The following is a 26,088-nucleotide window of genomic DNA, read 5'->3' as shown; positions in this document are numbered from 1 at the left end:
ATGAAAAGAGATTAACTGAACAGAGAGCCCAAAGACTAAAAAATATCAGATTTTCTAGGATTTGTCCAGACAAGTGAATGATTTCATCAGTTAGAGAAGCTAGCAGAGTCAGTTGCAAAGCAAGCATCTTCTCCATAACGGAGGCTTTGAGAGTTACGGGAAACACTGAGAGGTGTCCAAAGTCAGGATTTGAACCCAAATTGTTTGTTCTTTCCACTGCATTTCAAGGTCACAGTATCTTAAACCTAGAGGGGACTTTGGAAAGTAGACTACACTTTAAAGAGTACTAACACACACACACACACACACACACACACACACACACACACACACCCTCCCCCAATTTATAAAATAAGAAAACTGAAGCCTAGACAGGGAAATATCCCTGATGAAAATCACAGTGAGAGAAGAAGACCAGGAAGTAGAACTCAAGTTTCCATATTCCCCCTTTCCATCAAAGGCTCTTTTTATTGTATCATATTAAATGTCAACATCCGGAGGGGGAAACATCAAGGAAAGAGAGGAGATCTAAAAGAGACAGATATAGGCAGGAGAATAACAATAATATAAAATGATTAAAAATATTAAAACTATATAAATGACATACAATGTGCAAAATTTAGATAATTTCATATCCTAAAGGATCATCCCCATTTTATCAGACCTTATAGTTTTCTTTTTTGTCTTTAGTCTGGTTTTTGTTTGTTTTTACAATTAGTTTGTGAGTATTTCTGGAGACGGGGTCTCCCTGTCTTTCCCAGGCTGGAATAACCAAGACTGATTAGCATGGAAACTAGAATTAAATTATCTTGCTGGACTCAAACAGCACAGAACTCCTAAAACTCAAGCGATTCAATGGCCTCAGTCTCTCCAGCAACAAAAACTACAGGCCAGTGACAATGGAATGGAACAGACAAAACAGAAGATCACTTTTTGCAAGCTTTAAGACATTTCAATCTCACTTCATAGAAAAAAAAAAAAAAAGAAAATGAACCTTTTTAAAAAGTGCACTCATATCTGTGTGGAATACACCGCCCTCTAGTGTTCAAAACAAAGAACAAATAGTTAACTAGAAAATATTTAAATGAGCGTGTATATATATGTTTATTAATATATTTATATTTTTAGATCTGCATTGCACAAAATTATATCACATATATGTATCTATATATTTATAAACATTTTAATTGACTTTATAAATCTTGGTTATTATTATAGTTTAAAGATCCAAGTCCTGATATAGAATTTTATTAGTAGAATTTTACAATTCTGTAATAGGATATTATCTTGGAATATAGAATATTATATATATATACATATATATATAGTGTCACAACTAGAAGTCTTAAGATTGGAAGGGACTTTATTTTTTTTAATTTTTATTTAATAATCACTTTATATTGACAGAATCCATGCCAGGGTAATTTTTTTTACAACATTATCCCTTGCACTCATTTCTGCTCTGATTTTTCCCCTCCCCCTAGATGGCAAGCAGTCCTATATATGTTGGATATGTTGCAGTATATCCTAGATACAATATATGTTTGCAGAACCGAACAGTTCTCTTGTTGCATAGGGAGAATTGGATTCAGAAGGTAAAAATAACCCAGGAAGAAAAACAAAAATGCAGATAGTTCACATTCGTTTCCCAGTATTCTTTCTTTGGGTGTAGCTGCTTCTGTCCGTCATTTATCAATTGAAACTCAGGTCTCTTTGTCAAAGAAATCCACTTCCATCAGAATACATCCTCATACAATATCGTTGTTGAAGTGTATAATGATCTCTTAGTTCTACTCATTTCACTCAGCATCAGTTCATGTAAGTCTCGCCAGTCCTCTCTGTATTCATCCTGCTGGTCATTTCTTACAGAACAATAATATTCCATAACATTCATATACTACAATTTACCCAGTCATTCTCCAATTGATGGGCATCCATTCATTTTCCAGTTTCTAGCCACTACAAACAGGGCTGCCACAAACATTTTGGCACATACAGGTCCCTTTCCCTTCTTTAGTATTTCCTTGGGATATAAGCCCAATAGAAACACTGCTGGGTCAAAGGGTATGCACAGTTTGATAACTTTTGGGGCATAATTCCAGATTGTTCTCCAGAATGGTTGGATTTGTTCACAACTCCACCAACAATGCATTAGTGTCCCAGTTTTCCCGCATCCCCTCCAACATTCATCATTATTTTTTCCTGTCATCTTAGCCAATCTGACAGGTGTGTAGTGGTATCTCAGAGTTGTCTTAATTTGCATTTCTCTGATCAATAATGATTTGGAACACTCTTTCATATGAGTGGTAATAGTTTCAATTTCATCCTCTGAAAATTGTCTGTTCATAATGTCCTTTGACCATTTATCAATTGGAAAATGGCTTGATTTCTTATAAATTTGAGTCAGTTCTCTATATATTTTGGAAATGAGGCCTTTATCAGAACCTTTAACTGTGAAGATGTTTTCCCAGTTTGTTGCTTCTGGAAGGGACTTTAGAACACAAAATATTAGAATATAGGCCTGGGACAGATCTTAAAATATAGAATGCCATATCTGGGAGGTATCTTAGAATATAGGAAGACTGTGCTGGGAGGGACTTTAAACATCCTTCATTTCTAAGTCTACAATTCAGAGCATGTTACTTAATGCCTTCATTTACAGAAAAAGTAACTGAGGGGGCAGCTAGTTGGTGCAGTGGATAGCGCAACAACCCTGAAGTTAGAAGGACCTGAGTTCAAATTTGACCTCAGACACTTAACACTTCCTAAGTATGTGACTCTGGGCAAGTCACTTAACTTCAACTGCCTCAGCAAAAAAAAGAAGAAGAAGAGAAAAGAAAAGAAAGGAAGAAAAGAAAAAGTAACTGGAGGCCCACAGAGATGCAGGGACATGTCTATGCATACAGGAATAGCTCCCATGCAACAAGCTGATCATGCTAAAATCCTGAATAAAAGTAAGAAATATTAAAAATAGTATCATTACCGGTTGACGATAAAACCTTTTGCTTTGACTGTTAAATCCTTTTCTTTCTGACTCCGGGGTAACTACGGTCCGATATTTATAAGGAATGGAAGATTGCTTTGGATATGCTCCAGTGTAACCTAAATGATTAAAGAAAAAGACATTTTTTAAAAAACATAAAAAGATGAATTGAAGAATGTAGGAAATGGAGCCCTGAGATCAAATTTCTTTTTAACAAGACACAGGAGGGAATTTGCCCTAGGACTTGTGAAAAGGGATTAAATAAATCCCTGTTTGGGGAACATTTTTCAACATTTGCTTATTCAAAGTCGATTCAATACTAAATAATTATTAAGCATCCAATGTGTGCAGAACAGTCCATTGGCTAGAAAAGATGCAAAAAAATCAAAATGACTGGTCCTAATTTCATTTACCCAGTTTAAAGCTTGAGGGACAGAACCCAATGACAACCATTTCTTATTCACCGTCATTGATTCATTCTCATAACCAGCCTACCCTGAAGCATCATGGATCATAGAACCTCAGCACTGGAAGAGACCTTAAAGGTATCTGGTCAAATATAAAATAGGAAAAGAATTCCCTGTCAAACATCCCCCACAAGAGCCCCCCCCAAAGAAGCCCTCAAACTTCAGGAACAGAAAGACCACCATATCAAAAGGCAGCCCATTCTACACAGGGATAGCATGGTATGTTGGGAAGTTTTTTCTTCTCTCTACTATAATTTGCATCTTCACTGCTTCTACATAATAACTCCTGTTAAGCCAGGACTTAAAGACCACCATGATGCGAGTCCCACCTTCTGAATGGCTACCATGAAATGTCTGTTAAGCTGAGATGCAAATTATCACATTGTTCTTATGAAATTAACTGCCCCCAGAATAAAGCTGTTCATTCAATATGGTGTTTTTGAGGAAGAGATAGATGGCATCAAGTGGGATGTTGTCCTCCTAGCTGATCATCAACCTATCTGAGGCAGCAATGGCTTAATGAAAAGGAAGCTCCCCAGTGTCTACCAGTGTCTGGACTTCAGCCCTGGATCCTCCACATTGGCTGCCTGATTTGGGGCAAGTTACTTTTCCCCCTGGAGTTAAGACTGTCTTTGACAAGTCCTGCTTTCTGGCTGTCCATGTTAATCTCCTATACCGTCCACTTCTTTAGTCCCCAGAAAGATGGGAAGTATCAGACTGAGTGACCTCAGGGGATCTGAGTAAACAAAGCAAAAGAGATCACACAAGATATCCTGCAATTGAAGAACTTCGAAAAGGATAAGAGAGCATATTCTTTGATCTCACTATACTACTAATAGGCCTAGATCCAAAAAGAGGGGAAAGAAAGAGGAAATGGTCCTGTATGTATGAAAACATAGCATTTCTAGACACTAAAGGAATATTCATCAATTGGGGAATGATTGAAAAAATTATGGGTTACAAATATGATACAGTCTTACCACGCTATGAAAAATGATAAAATAGAGAATTTCATGGAGATATGGAAAAACTTGTATCTTCCAGATGCAGAATGAAATGAATAGAACCATTAGGAAAATATATGCAGTAACATCAATATTATAAAAATGAACAGTTTTGAAGACATGTTTAAATTGATGAAGAGTGAAATGAGTAGAAACAGAAGAATGATTTATACAATAATAATTACACGATAAAGACAAACAACTTTGAAAATTTTAAGAATTATGATTGATACAGTGACTATTCATAATTCCAGAGGACTAATGATGAAGATTCACCTCTTGATAGAGAAATGAGGGATTCATGGTGCAGGAGACATTTTTTGGATATAATCAATGAGGAAATTTTTTTTGCTTCACTGTGCATTACAAGGAATTTGTTTTTCTTTTTCTTCACTTGGGATGGAGAAAGAATAAATCTATGTTACTTAAAAAAAAACTTTTTTAAAAAGAGAGGGAGAAAGGATAACATATAGCTTTTGATCTATCAATCAGGATACTCTCTTCACATATTTTGTACTCTCCACTCTAAGCAATTTGGCCAGCAATAACAATAGAAAAAAATAGCAGGAAAGAAGATAGATGGGCTGCCCTAGAAGTTCTAAAAGAAAATCACTAGAGAAGACAGTGAGAGGCAAAAGTGATAAACTAATAAAGTGCACTCACTTCCACATTCTCTGCTCCCACCCCATACACACACAAAGACTTGAAACTAGGACCCTAAAAATGCTTGCCTGTTTGGGAAAAAAAAAAGTTATGGAAGACTAAGCAAAGAAGAGGAAAATGGGGAGGAGTTAAAATTTCAGACTGTCTAGTCTTAGCCACATTGTGCTATCTGGATGACTGGTAAAAATAAACACACCAATGGGGGCTCAGAAGCTATAGTTTTTGAGTGTGTGCTGACCTATAGGGTACCCATATATGAAAGGATGCTCTGAATGTTTCGATGATAACAGTTCAAATTTCTATAGTACTTCACAAAGTTTAGAAAGTCAGCAGAAGCCAAATTAAATAATATGCTCTGAATTGTAGACTTAGAAAAAGAGAACAAGGACTCAAATCCAGGTTTTCTGTCACCAAGTTCAAGTGTTTTTTTTCTTTGCCAAGTCATACTCCTACTCAAAAAGATTCAAGGACTCCCCATTGTCTCCAGACCTCCCCACCAAAAAAGCCATAAACTTCTTTATTTAATATTTAAAATCCATTACAGTCTCACAGTAGCATAATCTTCCTGGAGTACTACACATTATTCCATCTTGTGTCCTCTATAGTTTAGCCCAAACTCGATGACTAGCTCTTCCTAATCCTTAGTACTAGGTGCATCCTGCTCCCCTCTGATTCTTGCATCAGTAATCCCCTCCAAGGCTCAGGAAGACATGAGTTTAAATGCAGTCTCAAATATTTACTAACTGGCAAATCATTTAGGTCTGATTGCTTCAGTTTCCTCATTTATAAAGTGAATTGGAGAAGGAAATGGGAAACCACCCTTGTATCTTTGGCCAGGAAAATCCCATATAGAATCATGAAGACTGGAAGACAACTGAAATGACTGAACAACAATTCCCAGTGCCTTACGTGGTGGGCATTTAGGGTGTTTACAGATATCTACAGAACTTAATTCAATTGAATTGAAATAAAGATTCGGCCTATTTGAGATATATGTCTGTGAATTAATAAATAGTACAGGGATACTAAAAAGATTCAGGATCTACCACAATTTTCCTGTCTAAAAATGGTAACAGAAAGGCAGCCAATTATGAATGGAAAACCTTAATTTTATTTTAAGAACATCTGCTGTTGCAAGCAATTAATTCCTGACTCCTGCTGCATCCCCAGGCTCCCTGCATCCCTGACCAGTCACTATTTCCTACAGTTTGGGAGAAATAAATAAAAGAAGTGATCCCAGGGCAAAAGCCCCTATTTACCCTGACCAAGGAGAATGCTCCACAAACACAGAATCCATTTGCTTTCACAAATATATACAGTGCATTTACAAACATTTACTAGAACTAAGGACCCAAGAGTAAAAAGGTATAGTTGCTATACTCAAGCAGATTCCACAGACCAGAGATGAAAAAAAATCTTAAAAGTACTGAATATTCAAGTTAGGACAAAACCTAGAACATAGAATATCAGAACTAAAAGGAAATGCAGAATACAAAATTGTTAGAACTCAACAAGCCTTATGAAACAGAATGTTAGATATGAAAGAAACTTTAGAATATGCATAATGGATTGGAAAGATACTTCAGAACACAGAATATTAAGAATCTAAAGGAACTTTAGAAATTGAACAATAGAATATAGACTGAAAAATAAATAGAGAAACCAAATTAAAGCAACTCTGAGGTTCTGTCTCATACCTGTCATACTGCAAAAGATGACAAAAAAAGTAAAATTACAATTGTTGGAGGGAATGTAGGAAAAAAGGCACTGTTTGTAGATCTGTGGATTGATCCCAGCCATTTTGGAAAGCCATTATGAGCTGTGCTCATAAAGTCACTAAACTATCTTTTACCCAATAAAACAACTGCCAAGCCTATACCCCCAAGAGAACAAAGAAATAGGAAAAAGACCAATATGTACCCCCCAAAATTTGTCCTTTCAGTATAGCAAACAACTTGAAACTTAAGGAACTGTCTATCAAGTGAGGAATGGCTAAACAAATTATGGCATATTAATATAATGGACTACTATTGTGCCATAAAAAATTAACAAAAGATGGTTTCTGAGACATCTGAGAAGATTTATAAGGACTAATAAAGAGATAAGTGAGCAGGACCAGGAAAACAATTTATAGTTTAACATCAGCACTGTGAAAACAATTTTGAAAGACTTCAGAACTCTGATGCAATCATGAATTCCAGAGGACTAATGATGAAGCAGCTAGGCTCCTGACAGGGGAAATAAGCTAATATGCAGAATGAGACATGGCTTAAAAATTAAATTAATTCAGAATTTTTAAAAATATAGAACTTAAAGATAACCTCCGAATATAAAATTTTAGAGCAATAAGGAACCTCAGAATACCAAATAATATTAGAACCTTGAAACTCAAAGGAGAGATTAATAAAAATAGAAACTAAGAAAACTATTGAACTAGTAAATAAAACCAGAGTTGATTTTATGAAAAAAATTAATAAATAAACCTTTGATTAATTTGATCAGAAAAAGGAAAGAAAAAAATTAAATCACCAGCATCAAAAATGAAAGGGATGAACTTACCACCAATGACAAATTAAAACAATAATTAGGAGGTTTTTTGCCCAACTCTATGGCAGCAAGTCTGAAGATCTAATGGAAATGTATGAATATTTACAAAAATATAAATTGCCCAGATTAACAGAAGAGGAAATAAATACTTAAATAGTCCCATTTTAGAAAAATAAATTGAACAAGTCGTTAATGAACTCCCTAAGAAAAAAACCTCAGGGCCAGATGGATTCACAAGTGAATTCTACCAAGCATTTAAAGAACAATTAATTCCAATACTATGTAAACTATTTGGAAAAATAGGTAAAGGAGTAATGCCAAATTCTTTCTATGACATAAATATAATACTAATATCTAAACCAGGAAAGACGAAAACAGAGAAAGAAAATTATAGCCCAATCTTCCTAATGAATATTGATGCAAAAATTTTAAATAAAATATTAGCAAAAAGATTATAGCAACTTATCAGCAGAATAATACCACTGTGACCAGGAATGCAGGACTGGTTCAATATCAGGAAAACTATTGCCGTAATCGACTATAACAATAACAAAAACAAAACCAACAGAAATCATATGATAATCTCAATAGATGAAGTAAAGGTTTTGATAAAATGCAGCACCCATTCCTATTAAAAACATTAGAGAGCATAAAGATAAAGGAAGCGTTCCTTAAAATAATAAGAGTATCTACTTAAAACTTACAGTGAGCATTATTTGTAATGGAGAAAAGCTGAACACGTTCGCAATAAGATAAAGGATGAAACAAGTTTGCCCATTATCACTACTATTATTCAACATTGTACTAGAAATGTTGGCTTTAGCAATAAGAAAAAGGAAAAAGAAATTAAAGGAATTCGAATAGGCAATGAGGAAATAAAATTATCCCTCTTTGCAGATATGATGATATACTTAGAGAATCCTAGAAAATCATCCAAAAACCTACTAGAAACAATTCACAGCTTTAGCAAAGTTGCAAGATAGAAAGTAAACCCACACAATCATCAGCATTTCTATATGCTACTGACAAAACCCATGAGAAAGAAATAGAAAGAGAAATTCCATAGGCTCTACCTGCCAAGACAAACTCAAGTACTATATGAATACAATTACAAAACACTTTTCACACAAATAAAATCAGATCTAAACAACTGGAAAAATATCAATTGTTCATGACTAGGCTGAGCTAATATAATGAAAATGACAATTCTGCCTAAATTGGTCTACTTGTTCAGTGCCATACCAATCAAACTGCCAAAACATTATTTTATAAAACTGGAAAAAATAATAACAAAATTCATCTGGAAAAACAAAAGGTCAACAATATCAAGGGAATTAATGGGGAAAAAATACAAAGGATAGAGACTTAGCAATACCAGACCTAAAACTATATTACAAAACAGCAGTCATCAAAATCATTTGGTAATGGCTAAGAAATAGAATGGTAGATGAGTGAAATAGATTAGATACATACAACACAATAATCCAGGCCTTTAGCCTAATCTAGTATTTGATAAATCCCCAAACTCCAGCTTCTGAAATAAGAACTCACTATTGACAAAAATTCCTGGGAAGATTAGAAAATAATACATCAGATACTCGGCATAGACCTACATTCCACACCCCATACCAAAATAAGGTCAAAATGGATACATGATTCAGGCATAAAGGATGATACTATAAATAAATTAGGAAAACAAGGGATAATTTATCTACCAGACCTTTGGAGAAAGGAGGAATTTATGACCAAAGAAGAGCTAGAGAACATTTTGAAAGGCAAAATGGGCAACTTTGATTACATTAATTTAAAAAGTTTTTGCACAAAGAAAACAAATAGAAACAAGATTAAAAGGGAGGTACAAAGCTGGGAAAGAATCTTTACAGTCAGTATTTCTGATAAAGGTCTCATCTCTAAAATATATAAAGAACTGTATCAAATTTATAAGAATACAAGTCATTCCCCAATTGATAAATGGTAAAAGGATTTGAACAGTTTTCAGATGATGAAATTAAAGCCATTTATAGGTAGATGAAAAAATGGTCTAAATCACTATTGTTTAGAGAGATGCAAATTAAAAAAACTCTGAGGTATCAACTCACATCTCTCAGATTGGCTAAGATGACAGGAAAAGATGATAAATATTGGAAGGGATGTGGGAAAACTGGGACACTAATGCATTGTTGATGGAGTTATGAACTGATACAACCATTCTGGAGAACAATTTGGAACTATGCCCAAAGGGCTATAAAACTGTGCATACCCTTTGACCCAGCAGTGCCTAATATATTGGATCTGTATCCCAAGGAAATCATAAAGGAAGGAAAAGGACCCACATGTACAAAAATGTTTGTAGCAGCTCTTTTTGTGGTAGCAAAGAATTGGAAAAGGAGATGATGCCCATCAGGTGGGGAATGGCTGTATAAGCTATGATATATGAAGGTAATAGAATATTATTGTTCTTTTAAAAATGATGAACAAGTTGATTATTATAGAAAGGCCTGGAAAATTTTACATGAATTGATGTGGAGAGACACAAGCAGAACCAGGAATACATTGTACACAGCAACAGCAAGAATGTGCAATGATCAACTACGAAAGGCTTAGTTCTTTTCAGTAGTTTAGTGATACAAAGCAATCCCAATAGATTTTGAACGAAAATGCCATCTGCATCCAGAAAAAGAATTAAGGAGACTGAATATCAACACATGCTATATTTACTTCTATTTTTTTAATCTCTTACAATTTTTCCTTTTTGCTCTGATTTTTCTCTCCCAACATGATTCATAAAGCAATGTATATTAAAAATAAATAAATTTACTACAATAAAAAAAGAAATAAAAACAACCTAATAGGTCTTAGAACAAAGAATGTTAGAACTCAAAGGAATCTTACAACACAGAATAATAAGGTTGATTATAATGTTAGAACTGAGGGGAAGGTCAGAGCTTATAATGTCAAAGAAAGGAATTCACAAAATGATTTAGTCCAAGCTCACGGTTTGTGACATGCAGAGCAAGGCAATGACTTGGTCACATCCAACTAATAAATGGCGTGAAAACACCCAAATCCCAGTGCTCATTCAGCTGCATTCCACTGCCAGGCACTATATTTACTACATTCCAACAAGTCAGCGCTGCAAATTGCAGGGATTATATGTTCGTAGATCTCTCTCCCCCATAAAGCAAGTGTTTATTAAGTTCACAAAACCTTTTTGGATATTCTTAAAAAATCTGGATCTTCTGTAGCTTTCGTTTTCCAGAGTAGCCATATTACTAAGAAACAGCAGCAAGTTTCATTCGTCTGACGGAAAACATCCTTGACATTTCTCTTTGAGTTACCACCTAGAACATCAAAAATGCAACATTTTTAGGGTGTAAATGAAATTATGACCATTGTAACTTCCTTTTTTTCATGTGCACATCCCCTTTTCTAATTAGAACGTAGCCTTTCCAAGGGCAAGAACTGTATTTATCCAAAGAGACTATTTTATGGATTGTCATGGCCCAGGAATTCATCACCTAACAGTCAGCTCTTTGGAGGTCAGCTGTTCTTTACTCAGTGAGGCTGTTATTTGGAGAACAGATATCATCTGGTCTCAGAGCTGTTCTGTTTTATAGAGATTAATTCATGTTTTCCTTCTAAGCTATAAACTATCCCTAGGATTAAAACCTCATCCTTTTATACTTGCTAAAACAATGGAGGTCACTTCTTCTCGAGTTATCATTTTTATTATTGCTAACAGAGCTTTAGGCTAAGAACATTGAGTTCTATGACGTGTTGGTAGAACATTGGAAATTGCCCAGGATCACTTCTCTGTTTGTACTTATGAAATTAGACTTTTAATTGCCCAAGGTAAAGATTTTCTTTTTTTCCCCTTGTATTCAGCAAAACTTTAATTTCTTTATGTAGACTAGAAATTTTTTTTTCTTTTTCCTCTGAAAGGCTAAGGAATAGCTGCCCAATTCTGTCCCATAAGCAACTATCCCACAATGATTCTTAAAATGTGAGGAGATTAGCACCAGCTGTGAAGTCAGGAGTTCCTGAGTTCAAATCTGGTCTCAGACATGTAACCCCAATTGCCTCAGGAAAAAAAAAGTGACTAGATCCAAGATAATATATCTAGAAATATATTTAAGTAGATTCTCCCTGTTACAGAGCTGAAAAGAATAATATAATATAGAAGATTGTTGCTAAGAAAAACCTTAGAGATCATCCATTATTTTATGGATGATGAAACAGCCACAGTCACTTAGTTTATGTGATAGCTTAGAATCATAGACCTGGAACCAGAAGGCACGTTATAGGCTATCTGGCCCAAATCCTTATTTTTCAAATGAGGAAACCTGAGTCTTGAGAGATGAAGTGATTTGCAAAGGGATATATAAACAGAAGCAGAGACAATTTTCAACTCTCAGACTGATACCGAGTTCAACACTCTAAAATTGGGCATTCTAATCCACGTTAGCATCCTAGAATCCACATCTCCAAAAAGGTTCATTCCAATAGCCCACACTCCCAAGTCAGATGGATCCTAAGAAAAATAATGGGAATTGTATTTCTAATTTAAATATCTTTCTTAAGTCTCTTGCTAAGAAAATGAGATTATGTTGCTACAGTTAAGAGTTGGACAGTGAGAAAGATCCTATCTATAAAATGTCCACAGAGGTTCTCCTTTTAAGTCAAAGGCCAAGGCTCTACCTAAATTACTGAAACACTGCCTTAATGAGAATAAAATAAGAACTTTCTTCTGAGAACTCCTAACTAAAGTCCAAAGTTGGAGAGGTCAAAGAGAACATATCCTAAAAGCATTATCAGAAACAAACAACAACAAAAACCCTCCTAAATGGTCTAAACATCCCACAATAGGACAAAAAGTTAAATGACTCGGGGCACATTTGTGTTGAAAAGCAGGACTGTCATCTTCTTGGGGAAACCTTTCCTAGTACCCCCAAGTTAGTAGCATGGCCTCCCCAAACTGCTTTGAATTCATTTAATATGGGTAGAGAGCAGGAGGTTGAATTCTATGTGGCAAAAACAAAGGTAATAAAATATAAATGAAAAGATTTTCAGATGCAAAGGAGGCATTTCCACCTTAGAAAGGGTCAGAAACATAACTGCATATAAAGAGATCAGGGAGATAGTGACAGGACACAAACTTAATAAGCCAATACCTCTTTCCCTAGCCCTAAGACCTCAATAAGAATATGGGTAATATAACTATTCATCATACCTAAAAATGGGGAAGCTGCTAAAAAAAAAAAGTGGGGGGGAGGAGGGAAATATAACTGGCTGTTCATCATACCTAAAAGTGGGGAAGCTGCTAAGAAAAAGGAAAAATTACCAAATAGGAGAAGATATACCTCCTTTATTGCCTAAGGAAACTAAGAATATTGCAAAGGACATTGTCTATTGAATCAGGCAAATATGGTTCAAATTCTCTTACACTTCCTGCTGCTTGCTGAAGATTAAGTAATCTAAGTCACTTAACATCCTTGGGCCTCAGTTTTTTCAGATGGAAAATGAAAGGACTGGATTGGATGGCCTCTCCCTTTTGGCCCTAGATTTGTGTCCTATGATCTCTCCGAGAGATAATGAACCCCAGATACAAGGTTTCTGCAAGGCCTAGTTAGGATTAGAATTGTTGCCCTTGCTAGGAAAAAAAAACAAAAACCCACTCTAAATGCATCCAGCCAAGCTGGATAGTGGAGGTGGTAAGTAATGCAGCTCTTCACCACAAAGTGGGCCCCACCCAGGGAGTCCAGCAGATCAACCTGTCCAGCAGAAGCAACAAATCCTATAAATAGCCTAGTGTCTAATCAATCAGCTCTAGTCTAGAGAAATGCTAATTTTTTTAGTTATGCAAAACATATTTCCATATTATTCATGTTTGAAAGAAAACAGACAAAAAAATCAAGAAAAATAAAGTTTAAAAAAACTATACTTCAATTTGTATTCAAATGCCATCAATACTTTCTCTGGGGATGGATAAATTTTTTATTCTAAGTCCTTCTGAGTCGTCTTGGATCATTGCATTAATGAGAATAACTAAGTTTTTCACAGGTGAGCATCTTATAACATTGCTGTTACTTTGTATACTACATTTCTCTTTGAATCAGGACTTGTCTTTCCAAGTTTTTCTGAGAGTATCCTGTTCATCATTTCTTATATAGTACAATAACATAGACAAAAAAAAAAAAACTCAAGAAAAATAAAGTTTAAAAAAGTATGCTTCAATTTATATTCAAATGTCATCAGTTCTTTCTCTGGGGATGGATACAATTTTTATTCTAAATTCTTCTGAGTTGTCTTGGATCAGTGCACTGCTGAGAATAACTACAACATTGCTGTTACTTTATATACTACATTTCTCTTTACATCAGCACTTGTCTTTCCAAGTTTTTCTGAGAACATCCTGTTCATCTCATAGCACAATAATATTCCATCATAGTCACATAAGACAATGTGTTCATCTATTTCCCAATTTCACTTTGCATAAGTTCTTACATTTTCAGGTTTTTCTGAGAGCATCCTGCTCATCATTTCTTATAGCATAGTGATATTACACCATAGTCACATAAGACAATTTGTTTATCCATTTCCCAAAAAATATTCCCTCAGTTTCTAATTCTTTGCCCCAGAAAAGAGCTGCTGCTATATTTTTGTACATATAAGTCCTTTTTCTTTTCATTTTTTATATCTCCTGGGATACAAATAAGAATATACATGGTTTTATAGACCTTTAGGCATAGTTCCAAATTGCTCTATAGAACTGTTGAATTGCTTTACAACTCCACAGTGTACCTTCTCTCTATATAAACCTCTTCTAATTGCCATAATAATGAGAAAGTTCTTCTTAGTTATAAATATCATCCTCTCATATGGGAATGTAAACAGTTTAACCTTTTTAAGTCCCTTATTATTTATTTTTTCCTGTTAACCTTTTTATATTTTTCTTGAGTCTTACATTTGAAAGTAAAATTTTCTTTTCAGCTCTAGTTTTTTCATTAAGAATGCTTAAAGGTTCTCTATTTCCTTGAATATCCATTTTTCCCTCCAGAGGAAGGATTATACTCAGTTTTGCTGCAGGTAATTATTTTTGCTCTCCAGAATAGCAAATCCCACCCTTTTGAAGCAGGAGGCAAATTGTTCCCTTTACTGGAGCTGTCTTCCCTTTAAGATTATCATTCTGAAGCTGTGTTCACTTTAAGGTTATCACTCTGAGATTGTGTCCCCTTTTCTGATTTGAGAGATCAGAATCTCCCAGGCTCCAGAGAGTCTAGAGACAGGGGCCCTTCCTCCCAGGATGAGAGAAGCAAATTCTATTCAAGGGCAAATCAACTTCCATTGATCTTTTTGAAATTCTAAATTCTCATTCAATTGAGAAATCCTGGTCTGATCTGCTCAGGCTGTCCTAACCCCCACAAAGATGCCCATTTAACAGCTTAGTTCAGCCACAGATAGCCCAAGCAATTTATTAGGACCCTGCCTGCTGAGCATTCTCAGTGCCAAATTCCATTTCCCTAATAGAACTCTGCCACTATAGAAGTCGGTCTCTTAGCAAACTAATTTCTATCCAACAATAAATTTTTATTTTGCAATTAATAATTCGGGAATAAGTGAATTCTTTCACTTTAATACCTGCAATCGACTAAAAGTCGACTAAAACTCTCTTATTGCCACTAACCTCATCACCACCAGGAATTGAGGGAATTCAAACCTCATTATTTTGATCCTTTAAAATAGAAGCTGATAAATCTTTCTGGCTGCTTGTAATATTTTCTCTCTCTGGAATTTGGCTACAATATTCCTGGGAGCTTTCATTTGGGGGATCTCTTTCAGAAGGCAATTGGTGAATTCTTTCAATTTCTATTTTACCCTTGAGTTCTAGAATAGCAAAAAAGTTTTCCTTGATAATTTCTTGAAAGATATCAAGGTTCTTTTTTTGATCATGATTTTCAAGTAATCCAATAATTTTAAAATTATCTCCCAGATCTATTTTTCAGGTAAGTTGTTTTTCCAATGAGATATTTCATATTGTCTTCTAATTTTTTCATTCTTTTGGTTTTTAGTGTTTCTTGATAGTTTATTAATTCATTAGCTTCCATTTCCTCAATTCTAATTTTTAAGAAATTATTTTCTTTAGTGAGATTTTGAACCTCCTTTTCCATTTGTTTAATTCTAATTTTTAATGAGGCTTTTTTTTCCTCAGTGAATTTTTGTGCCCTTCTTTACATCTGGCTAATTCTGCTGTTCAATGCATTTCTCTCCTCATTGGCTTTTTTGTACCTCATTTTACCATTTCGCCTAATCAGTTTCTTAAGGTAATATTTTCTTCATTATTTTTGATGTCTCCTTTATCAAGCTGTTGACTCTTTTGTCATGATTTTTTTCTTGCATCATTTTCATATCTCTTCCCAATTTTTCCTCCTCCTCTCTTACTTGATTTTCAAAATCCTTTTTGAGCCTTTACATGGCCTGAGACCAATTCATTAATTTTTTTGCATTTTTTGCCATATGAATAATATGGAAATATATTTTTCATGACTTTAAAGGTATAATTGATATCATATTGCTTGACTTCTCAATGGAGAGAATGGAAGGATAAGGAGAATTTGAAACTCAAAATTTTTAAAAAGCAATATTAAAAATGAGTTAATTTTTTTATAAAGAGAGATGATGTGTTCTTCAAAAAGACAATCCAGTTGACCAATTTATCCATTATAGCCTGCAGCAAACTTAAGATCCTTTTTAAAAAGTCCTTAAGTCCTTGCAGTTTCAAAGCTGAGTTGTTAGATATATTCCCTACAAATGTGCCTCAAAACCATCATCATATATATTTGGGCCTTCTCTACTCCCCATCTCCATATATTCTGTGTGTATTTACTGGTTTCCAAAAAATGCTTCATGCCTATTATTTTTGCTATGCCATTTTAGTAAATGTCTTGACTACTGCAGACTTAAAACTGCTGGCTGATTGTAAAATGGAACCATACCAGTGGTGGCTTGAAATCTACAATTTTGTTTGGACATGTATACATATAATGTATTTAACTTATACTTTAACATACTTAATATGTATTGGTCAACCTGCCATGTGGGGGAGGGAGGAGGGGAAGGAGGGGAAAAGTTGGAACAAAAGGTTTTGCAATTGTCAATGCTGAAAATTACCCATGCATATATCTTGTAAATAAAAAACTATTTTAAAAAAAAGAAAGAAAGAAAACCACAAAGTAACATTAAAAAAAAGAAATATACAGTTTTAGGAGAATAAGTACCCACAAAATTATATGCAAAACCCTAAGAAAGAGTAGCTACCACTTACTGGGGACTACTTGGGGGGAGTGAGCCCAGAGGAAATTCTATATGCTTGCATATATTTGTATGTATGGACAGTTGTCACTCCCATTACAATGTAAGCTTCTTGAGAGAAGGACCTGTTTGACTTTTTTCTTGGTATCCCCAGCCCTTAGCATGCTGCCCATAGTTAAGTCTGTAATTAATACCTGCTGAATGACCGAATAAGAAAGTTCTTCCTCTGAACTGTATTTGCTATGTGACTTCAGGCAAGTAATTTAACTTCTCAGTTGACCAGACAACTATTTAAGCCTTTATAAGTCTTAAAGCATGTTTTGATCTACATCAGTAGAGGAAGTATCCTTATAATGATAAAATCACAAGTCCAGATCAAAGAAAGAAAGAAAAAAGAATACATGTAATGGAATACTATAATGTAATTAAAATCTGAAAGTATGAAAAATACAAAGAAATCTGGAAAGGTTTTTATAAAATAACATAAATGAAAAAAAGCTGAAGCAATATTTAAAAACAACCAAATAATTATGACCTTGATAAAAGAAAAAATCAATGAGAATGAATGAAAAAGAGATCAGAAACTTAATAATGGAAAACTTTGCACTTTGAAATTAATTTAAGTTTAAATGCTACTAGGCAAGTTTATTTGGCTGTATTGATGTTTAATATTAATATTAATTTTCATTTACTTAAAAAAAAATATCTCAGTGAATGAGCTTCAGTGAAAACCTGCTTGGAGATAAACAGACAACCAGGAAAGACTTTAGAGTTGCAAAGCCCTGCATAGCTATTAATTCCTTTGGTTGACAAAGCCACTCCATGACAGTGGAGGGTAGCAGGTATTATAAGGTTTTGGGTGGTTTTTTTTCAGTGTACCAGAGTGTGTGTGTGTGTGTGTGTAGGAACAGAAGAGGGGGAAGCAGCAGCAATGGTATAGGAAGCCTGCAGTTATAAAGTCCTCTCAATGTAGATGGGCCCTTGTGCAAATTAGCCTTAGAAAGCTTTCTGGGGCACTGAGAGAGAAAATGACTTACTTTCCCAGGGTGACAGAACCAGCATATATAAGAGATGGAACTTGAACTTTAACTAAGGTTTTCCCGACTTGAAAATTAGTTTTTGACTATCCTGTCTTTCATTTTACAGAGGAAGACACGAAGGTTTGGAAAGGAAAAGGCTTCTTGGTTAAGATACAACTAAGATCATAGGGTTTAGAGCTGTACAAGCCAATCTATTTTTCAGAAGAGAAACAGGACTCCCAGACAATGCAAATAATTTATCAGATGCAGAGCTGGAACTCAAATCTGACTCAAACTCTTGATGCAGGGCTCTTTCCAGTCAGTCAGCCAATTAACATCTATTAAGCATCTACTAAGTGCTAAGCCCTGGGAATGCAAAGACAAAAGGCAGTCCCTTTAATTCTCTCTTTTTTTTTTCCTTGAGTTTTGCCTTCTTAACCAAGGCAAAAGCCCAAACACACCGTTTTCCTTTACAAAATAACATCCAAGCAACTATGTACAAACGAGATTTATGCAGGATAAATTGAACATAATCACAACGGGATTAGACACTAGCATTAAAGATGGTTGGGAAAGGTTTCCTGTAAAAGACAGGATTTTGGCTAAAACTTGAGTAAAAACCAGAGAATCCGAGGAAGATGAAAACGAAAGTAACGTTTCCATAGCACTAGGAAATCTACAAAGAGAACCCTGCCTTCCCCCCACCCCCAATGTCCCTGACAGGTAAACCAGGCTAGCTAAGATCAACCCATTTCACAGATGAGGAGACTGAGGCTCCAGAAGGCTTAAAACTTAAGAGAGCTGAGATTAGAAGCAGACACCATTGCCTCGCCATCTCTGGATGGTGGAAGTGATATTTTGGGGGGAGCGAAGGAGGAAGGGAAGAGATTCCCCGCCGCAGCTGCCTCGTGGCCCCACACCCAGATTCCCAGAGGGTTCTGTCCCCTGCACATTGGGGAAGGAGCCGGACGGCTTAGAGGCCCACCTTCCCCAGCCAAGGGAGAGCCCAGGCCCTTCCTCCTTCTCCTCCCCAAACCCTTTCCCCACCCAAACCTTTCCTACCTAGCCTCTAAAGCAAATCCGGAAAAGTTTAGGACTGAGCTGCATGGTTACTATAACAACAAAACCCTAACATTCGAAAGCTTCCGCTCCTCTTGGGCCAATCCAAACGCCAGTTTCTTCTGGCCAATCGCCAGAAGTCTTTCAGAGGCTTTCCAGGGCGCATGCGCTGTTCAAAGTGCCTGTCCCACTGCGTAACTCTGCCTTAGAGAAGAAGGAAGGTTCTGTTTCTCACTAAAATGGGACGGTACCGGAATAGGACTCCAGCATATGGATAGGATTCTCCCCCACCTCCAATCGCCCCCCCCACCCAATGCGCTTAAGGGTCTTTTATTTGCAGCCCCCAGAAAAAAAAGGCATGTGACCATCTCCATGTGATCAGTTTCCCCATCTGTAAAAATATGGGGGAAATAACAGCACCTGTTTATTATTATTATTAAATTGTTATATTTTATATATAATATATATATTTTTGTTATTAAAATGAGGAATCAAATGAGATGAGATTTGTAAAGATCTTTGCAAATCAGAAAGCACTATATAAATGCAAGCTCTTACTATTACTGTTATTTTGACAAATGTGCAAAGTTACAATTACAATTGAGAATGAACTCACATGTACATTCTTTGTTGGCAACTGTATGAGTCCAGGAACAAGAATATGCTAATGAATGGTAAAGGGAGTGCCTTTACCATGAGGAGAGATGCTCTAGTACCCCTGCTCAGGAGGAAAGTCCTTCAGCGAAAGGTCCTTGCTGATTGGTGGAAAGTCTGATAATGAAGGCTAACACTCGCTCTTGAATTTAAAAAGTTCATTTTGGGGGGTCCAGACGTGAGATAGCCCCCACTCCCCTTCCCCCGAGTTTGGGGTGACAACCCAGATGTCCTTGAAGGATAGCTTAGTGGAATAAAGATATTAAATCCGACTCACTTTCTTTCACACATATTCCCCCAGGCTGTGCCATGTCACTCCTAATAGCTCCTAATGTGACTACATCATTCCCTGGTGTCTTGAGCTTTCCTAAAAAGTGTGGGGATACAATGTTCGTGGCAGCTCTTTTTGTAGTGCAGAAACTGGAAACTGGTGGATGCCCATCAGTAAAAGATGGCTGAATAAGTTACGGTCCATGAATGTTATGGAATATTATTGTTCTGTAAGAAATGACCAGTAGGATGAATACAGAGAGGCTTGGAGAGACTTACAGGAACTGATGCTGAGTGAAATGAGCAAAGCCAGGAGATCATTATACATGGCAACAGCAAGATGATCACCTGTGATGGATCTGACTCTTTTCAATAACATGATTGAGGCAGTTCCAATGAATTAGAGACTGCCGATCAAAGCATAGTATTTTCACCTCTGTTGTTGTTTGCTTGCTTGCTTATTTTTTTCTTTCTCCTGTTTATTTTTCCCTTTTGATGGAATTTTTCTTGTTCAGTATGTTGGATATGGAAATATATTTAGGAAAATTGCATATGTTTAATCTATTTCAGATTGCTCGCTGTTTGGGGAAGAAAGGCAGGGGAGAAAGGGAAAAAATTTGGAACACAAGGTTTTTGTAAAGGTGAATGTTTGAAAAAATATATGCAGAATGTTGAAAAAATATTTGCATATATTTGGAAAAATAAAATACTATTTTAAAATAGTACTGGGATCTCTACTAGCATTGGGGTTTCTATTGCATCATTCCCAAGGGTTACTCTACATCAAATCCCACAGGCCTTAGCAATAGATTGAATGAGAGGAGGAGAATGGGGATAGTTGAGAAAGAGTGAGAAATTGAGGATGACTAGTAGATCCTGAAGGCACCTAAGTGTTGAAGTGAATAGAGTACCTGACTTGGACTCAGGAAGCCCAAAGTTCAAATTTGACCTCAGATTTACTAGTTTATGTGACTCTGGACAAGTCACTTCAACTTGTTTGCTTATCTGTAAAATGAGCTGGAGAACCATCCCAGTATCTTTGCCAAGAAGATTCCCTATGGGGTCACAACCCGAAATGACTGAACAACAACTAGGTCCTGAGCCTGGATAAATGGGAGTGTGTAAAAAGTAACAGAGAAGTTAGGAAGAAAGAAGAGTTGGGAGGAGGGAGAGATAATAAGTTTGAAGGGATTATGCTTAAGAAGTCTACAGGACATCCAGTTTGAGATGTCTATTAGATTATTAGAAATGAGAAGTTGAAGATCAGCAGAAAGGTCAGACCAGATTAGTGGCCCCTTTACTGCTCCATTTCTTCCTCCCCTTTCTTTCATTGTTAAACTTCCCAAAAAGATTGTCTCCACCACAAGTATCAAACCCATGCTTTGCAGGCTGACTAGAACTACATTAAAATGTATTGGGGAAATTTTTTAACAAAATAAATAAAAATGCAATAAATCACATATAAAATGTTATTTTCAAATAAGTTACATTATATTTCCAAATTAAAACAATAAACAGTTTCAGGAATCCTTATGCACAGATGAATGGCCACATTTCTATTTAACACCACAGATCTAAACTGAACTCACATGTCAATCTTGGTACAGAAGAGATATAGTTATCCATGCTACCACCAAAAGAGCTGCTGCAAACTTTTTTATACATGTGGGTCCTTTCCCCTACTTTATGATTTCCTTGGGATACAAACAAATCCAGTAATGGCACTACTGGGTCAAAGCATATGCACAGTTTGATAGCCCTTTGGACATAGTTCCAAATTGCTCTCCAGAATGGCTGGATCCTGCTCACAACTCCACTAACAATGAATTAGTGTCCCGGTTTCCCAATTCCCCTCCAACATTTATCATTATCTTTTCCTGTCATCTTAGTCAATCTGAGAGGTGTAAGGTGGTACCTCAGAATTGTTTTAATTTGCATTTCTCTAATCAAAAATGATTTAGAGTATTTTTTCATATGACTATAGATGACTTCAATTTCTTCATCTAAAAATTGTTCATATCCTTTTACAATTTATGAGTTGGGGGTTGATTTGTATTCTTATAAATTTGACACAGTTCTTTATATATTTTAGAGATGAGACATTTGTCAGAAATACAGACTGTAAAGATTGTTTCCCAGCTTTGTATCTTTTAATCTTGTTTCTGTTGGTTTTCTTTGTGCAAAATCTTTTTAATTTAATGTAATCAAAGTTGTTCATTTTGCATTTCATAATGTTCTCTAGTTATTCTTTGGTCAAAAATTCCTCCCTTCTCCAAAGATCTGATAGGTGAATTACCCCTTGCTCTCCTAATTTGCCTATGGTATCACCTTTTCTGCCCAAATCATGTACCCATTTTGACTTTATTTTGGTATGGAATATAAGTATAGGTCTATGCTGAGTTTCTAGCATATCATTTTCCAGCTTTCCTTATAAATTTTTGTGAAATAGTGAGTTCTTATATCCCAGAAGCTGGAGTTTGGGGATAGACCTTGATTATTGTGTCATATGCATCTAATTTATTCCATTGAACTACAACTCTATTTCTTAGCCAGGACCAAATGCTTTCATGACTGCTGCTTTAGGTCTAGTACTTTGTATTTGTTTTCCTTAATTCCCTTGATATTCTTGGCCTTTTGTTCTTCCAGATCAATTTTGTTATTATTTTTTTCTAGTTCTATTTTTGGCAATTTGATTAGTATGGCGTAGTATGAATAAGTAGACCAATTTAGATAGAATTGTCATTTTTATTATATTAACTCAGCCAATCCATGAGCAATTAATATTTTTCCAATTGTTTAGATCCGACTTTATTCGTGTGAGAAGCGTTTTGTAATTATGTTCATATAGTTCCTGTGTTTGTCTTGGCAGGTAGATGCTCAAATATTTTATTTTGTCTACAGTTATTTAAAAATGTAATTTTTCTTTCTATCTCTTGTTGCAGGGCTTTGTCAGTAATCTATATAGAAAAGCTGATGATTTGTGTGAGTTTATTTTATATACTGCCACTTCGTTAAAGCTGTTAATTGTTTCCAATAGTTTTTTGGATGATTCAAGGATTCTCTAAGTATATCATCATATCATCTGCAAAGAGGGATAGTTTTATCTCCTCATTTCTTATTCTAATTCCTTTAACTTTTTTTTCTTTTCTTATTGCTAAAGCTAACATTTCTAGGACAATACTGAATAATAATAATCATAATGGGCATCCTTGTTTCACCTATGTTTTTCTGGGAATGTGTCTAGTTTCTCTCCATTACAAATAATGTTTGTTGTTGGTTTTAGATAGATACTACTTATTGTTTTAAGGAAAACTACTTTTATCCGTATTCTCTCTAATGTTTTTAATAGGAATGAGTCCTGCATTTTGTCAGAAGCTTTTTCTGCATCTATTGAGATTATCGTATAATTTCTATTAGTTTTGTTATTGTTATGGTTGATTGTGGCAATAGTTTTCCTGATATTGAACCAGTCTTGCATTCTTGATATAAATCTCATTTGGTCATAGTGTATTATCTTGCTGATAAATTGCTGTAATCTCTTAGCTAATATTTTATTTAAAATTTTTGCATCAATATTCATTAGGAGATTGGTTTGCAATTTTCTTTCTCTGTTCTGCCTGTTCCTGGTTTAGGTATTGGTCCCATATTTGTATAACAGAAGGAACTTGGCAGGACTCCTTTACCTATTTTTCTAAATAGGTTTTTTTTTTTTTCTAGAATGGGATGATTTAAGTAATTTATTTCCTCTTCTGTTAATCTGGGCAATGCCGGGCTTTCTTTCTGCTTCTACTTATATTCCTATATTAAGTGCTTAATAAATGCTTCTTGTTGCTATTGTTTAGTCCTTTCAGTTCATGACCTCATTGGAGTTTTCTTGATAGAAATACTAGAATGACTTGCCCTTTCCTTCTCCAAAATGCTTGCTGACTAATTAATAAATTGAGAAATTATTTTTTTCATCTTTTAATATTTTCTCTAATTCCTATGAAAACAATTTTTAACATTCTTTGAAAAATATTTTTGAGTTCAAAATTCTTCTCTCTTCCTCCCCTTCCCTGCTTCATTCAGAAGACAAGTTTTTAGGTTATATATGTGCAGGCATGCAAAACATTTTTAGTTATGTTGTGAAAGAAAACACAGACAAAAAAAAAGCACAAGAAAAATAAAGAAAAAGCATACTTCGATCTGCATTCAGGCTCCATCAATTCTTTCTCTGGAGACAGATAAATTTTTCATACAAAGTCCTTCGAAATTGTCTTGTATTGCCAAGAATAGCTAATTCATTCATAACTGATCATCATATAATACCGTGTGTACAATTGTGTGGGCAATGTTACAATGTTCTCCTGGTTCTGCTCATTTCACTTTGCATTAATTGAAAAATGATTGATCTTAACGAGTATCAAAAAATGTTTCTAAATTTCCTACTGTGAATGACTATCAATTGGGGATTGACTAAACAGATTACACAGTATATGAATGTAATAAAATATTGTTGCTCCATTAGATTCATATTCAAGGATTAAGTCTCCAAAAAGCATCTGGTCCTAGGTTGGTGGGCTTGCATTCCCAAAATTACAACTCCAAGCCCCCATCATTGAAGATAATAATCAGCTAGTAGACATAATTAGCTTTAAAAAAAAAAAAAAAGCATTCAGTAAAATGTACATGTAAGAATAGTAGCTATGAGAGGTGGGTGTGTTCATCCACAAATCCACACCGTGTCATTAGGAAGAGTGGCTATTACCTTAGAGCCCAATAGTAGTCCATCACACTTGTAGTATTGTGAAGCTCTAATATTCTTTTTCTTCTTATGGTGTTTCCATTAAATATACCATCTCCACTAGAAAGGCATTTCAATTGGGTTTCCTGGGTCTGGTCATCTCTGCAGTTCAACTCTCTACTGCTGAAGCTAGATCTCTAGAGCCCACAGTCAGCTCTTTCCTCTGCTGTCACTTGTTCCTTGAAGCTGTTTCCTGTTTTGAGTGTGTGTGTGTGTGTGTGTGTGTGTGTGTGTGTGTGTGTAGCTGTCTGTCTGTCTGTCTGTTGTCTGTCTATTTTCTAAAGAGGATCTCTGATTCAGGCTTCAGACTACTAGATTCTTTGAAATGCTTGACTGTTGGACACACTGATGTGTGCATGGCTGATGGATGCAGGGAAAGTAGGAAATAAACTCTTGCTTCTCTTCCCCATAAAGGTACAGAGGGACACACTCCACAAACTGCTCTCTGCCCTCCATACCTAAAACTCTGGGTTCAGATATGGCAGCTTTATCTTTGAAGGACCAGCGGGGGCTGTGGACCAGTCTTTGGCCAGCCTATGGCTGAGGTCTCCTAATTTAAGGAGAATATATTTGCCCCTTTGTAAAGGGGTGAGGGTATAGACCTATCTTTGCATGTTTGTTAGCATACTAATACCTAGTTACCTTTATTGTCTACTTATTGCTTTCTATAATTATATCAACTAACCTGGTGAGTGGTAGGGAATAACACCTACCCACATTTATGTACTACATAAGTACATACACATTAATTTAATTTTTGTTTTAATTTTAAATTTTATTTCATTATTTCCCATATATATATATATTTAACATTTTAAAATTTTTTGAGTTCCCTTCCATCTCTTTCTCCTTAATTGAGAAGCAAAAAATTTGATATAGATGATACATGTGAAGTCAAGCAAAAATGTTAGCCATGTTGCAAAAGAAAATACAAACAAAACAAAACAATAAAAATAAAGTTTAAAAACTCATGTATCAATCTGCACTGACTTCATCAGTTCTCTTTCTGTAGGTGTATAGCATTTTTCATCATGAGTCTGTTGGAATTGTCTTTTGTCTTGATCAGAGTAGGTAAGCCTTTTTTCTTTGTAAATAGTTTTTTAAAAATATTTTTCGTCCAATTACATATAGAAACAATTAATTTTTAAAATAAGATTTTGAGTTATAATTTTTCTCCCTCCCAAATTGTCAATCTACTATGTTATACATGTGCAATCATATAAACATATTTCCATGTTAGTCACATTGTAAAAGAAGAAAGAACAAAATGGAAAAGTTATACACACACAAAAAGTGAAAACAGTATGCTTCTGCATTCAAATTCCAATGA

General features: G+C 35.2%; 1 protein-coding gene across 2 annotated transcripts in view; it reads right to left on the bottom strand.

The window, feature by feature from the left end:
• The window catches only part of STPG1 (sperm tail PG-rich repeat containing 1), a 93,396-nt gene extending 74,303 nt beyond the window's left edge, over window positions 1-19,093 (bottom strand). For both annotated transcript variants that reach the window (XM_051988225.1, XM_051988226.1), the window contains exons 1-3: window positions 19,055-19,093; window positions 10,872-11,005; window positions 2,984-3,102 (exon numbers count right to left, since the gene is read on the bottom strand). In XM_051988225.1, the coding sequence (XP_051844185.1) occupies window positions 2,984-3,102; window positions 10,872-10,932 (180 nt within the window). In that variant the 5' untranslated portion in view covers window positions 10,933-11,005; window positions 19,055-19,093. The remainder of the gene's footprint in view (window positions 1-2,983; window positions 3,103-10,871; window positions 11,006-19,054) is intronic.
• Window positions 19,094-26,088: the final 6,995 nt, after the last annotated feature.

Source organism: Antechinus flavipes, chromosome 3, assembly GCF_016432865.1.
Source record: "Antechinus flavipes isolate AdamAnt ecotype Samford, QLD, Australia chromosome 3, AdamAnt_v2, whole genome shotgun sequence".
NCBI classification, from domain to species: domain Eukaryota; kingdom Metazoa; phylum Chordata; class Mammalia; order Dasyuromorphia; family Dasyuridae; genus Antechinus; species Antechinus flavipes.
Note: the sequence above shows the minus strand (reverse complement) of the source record. Positions and strands in the feature narration are given on the sequence as shown.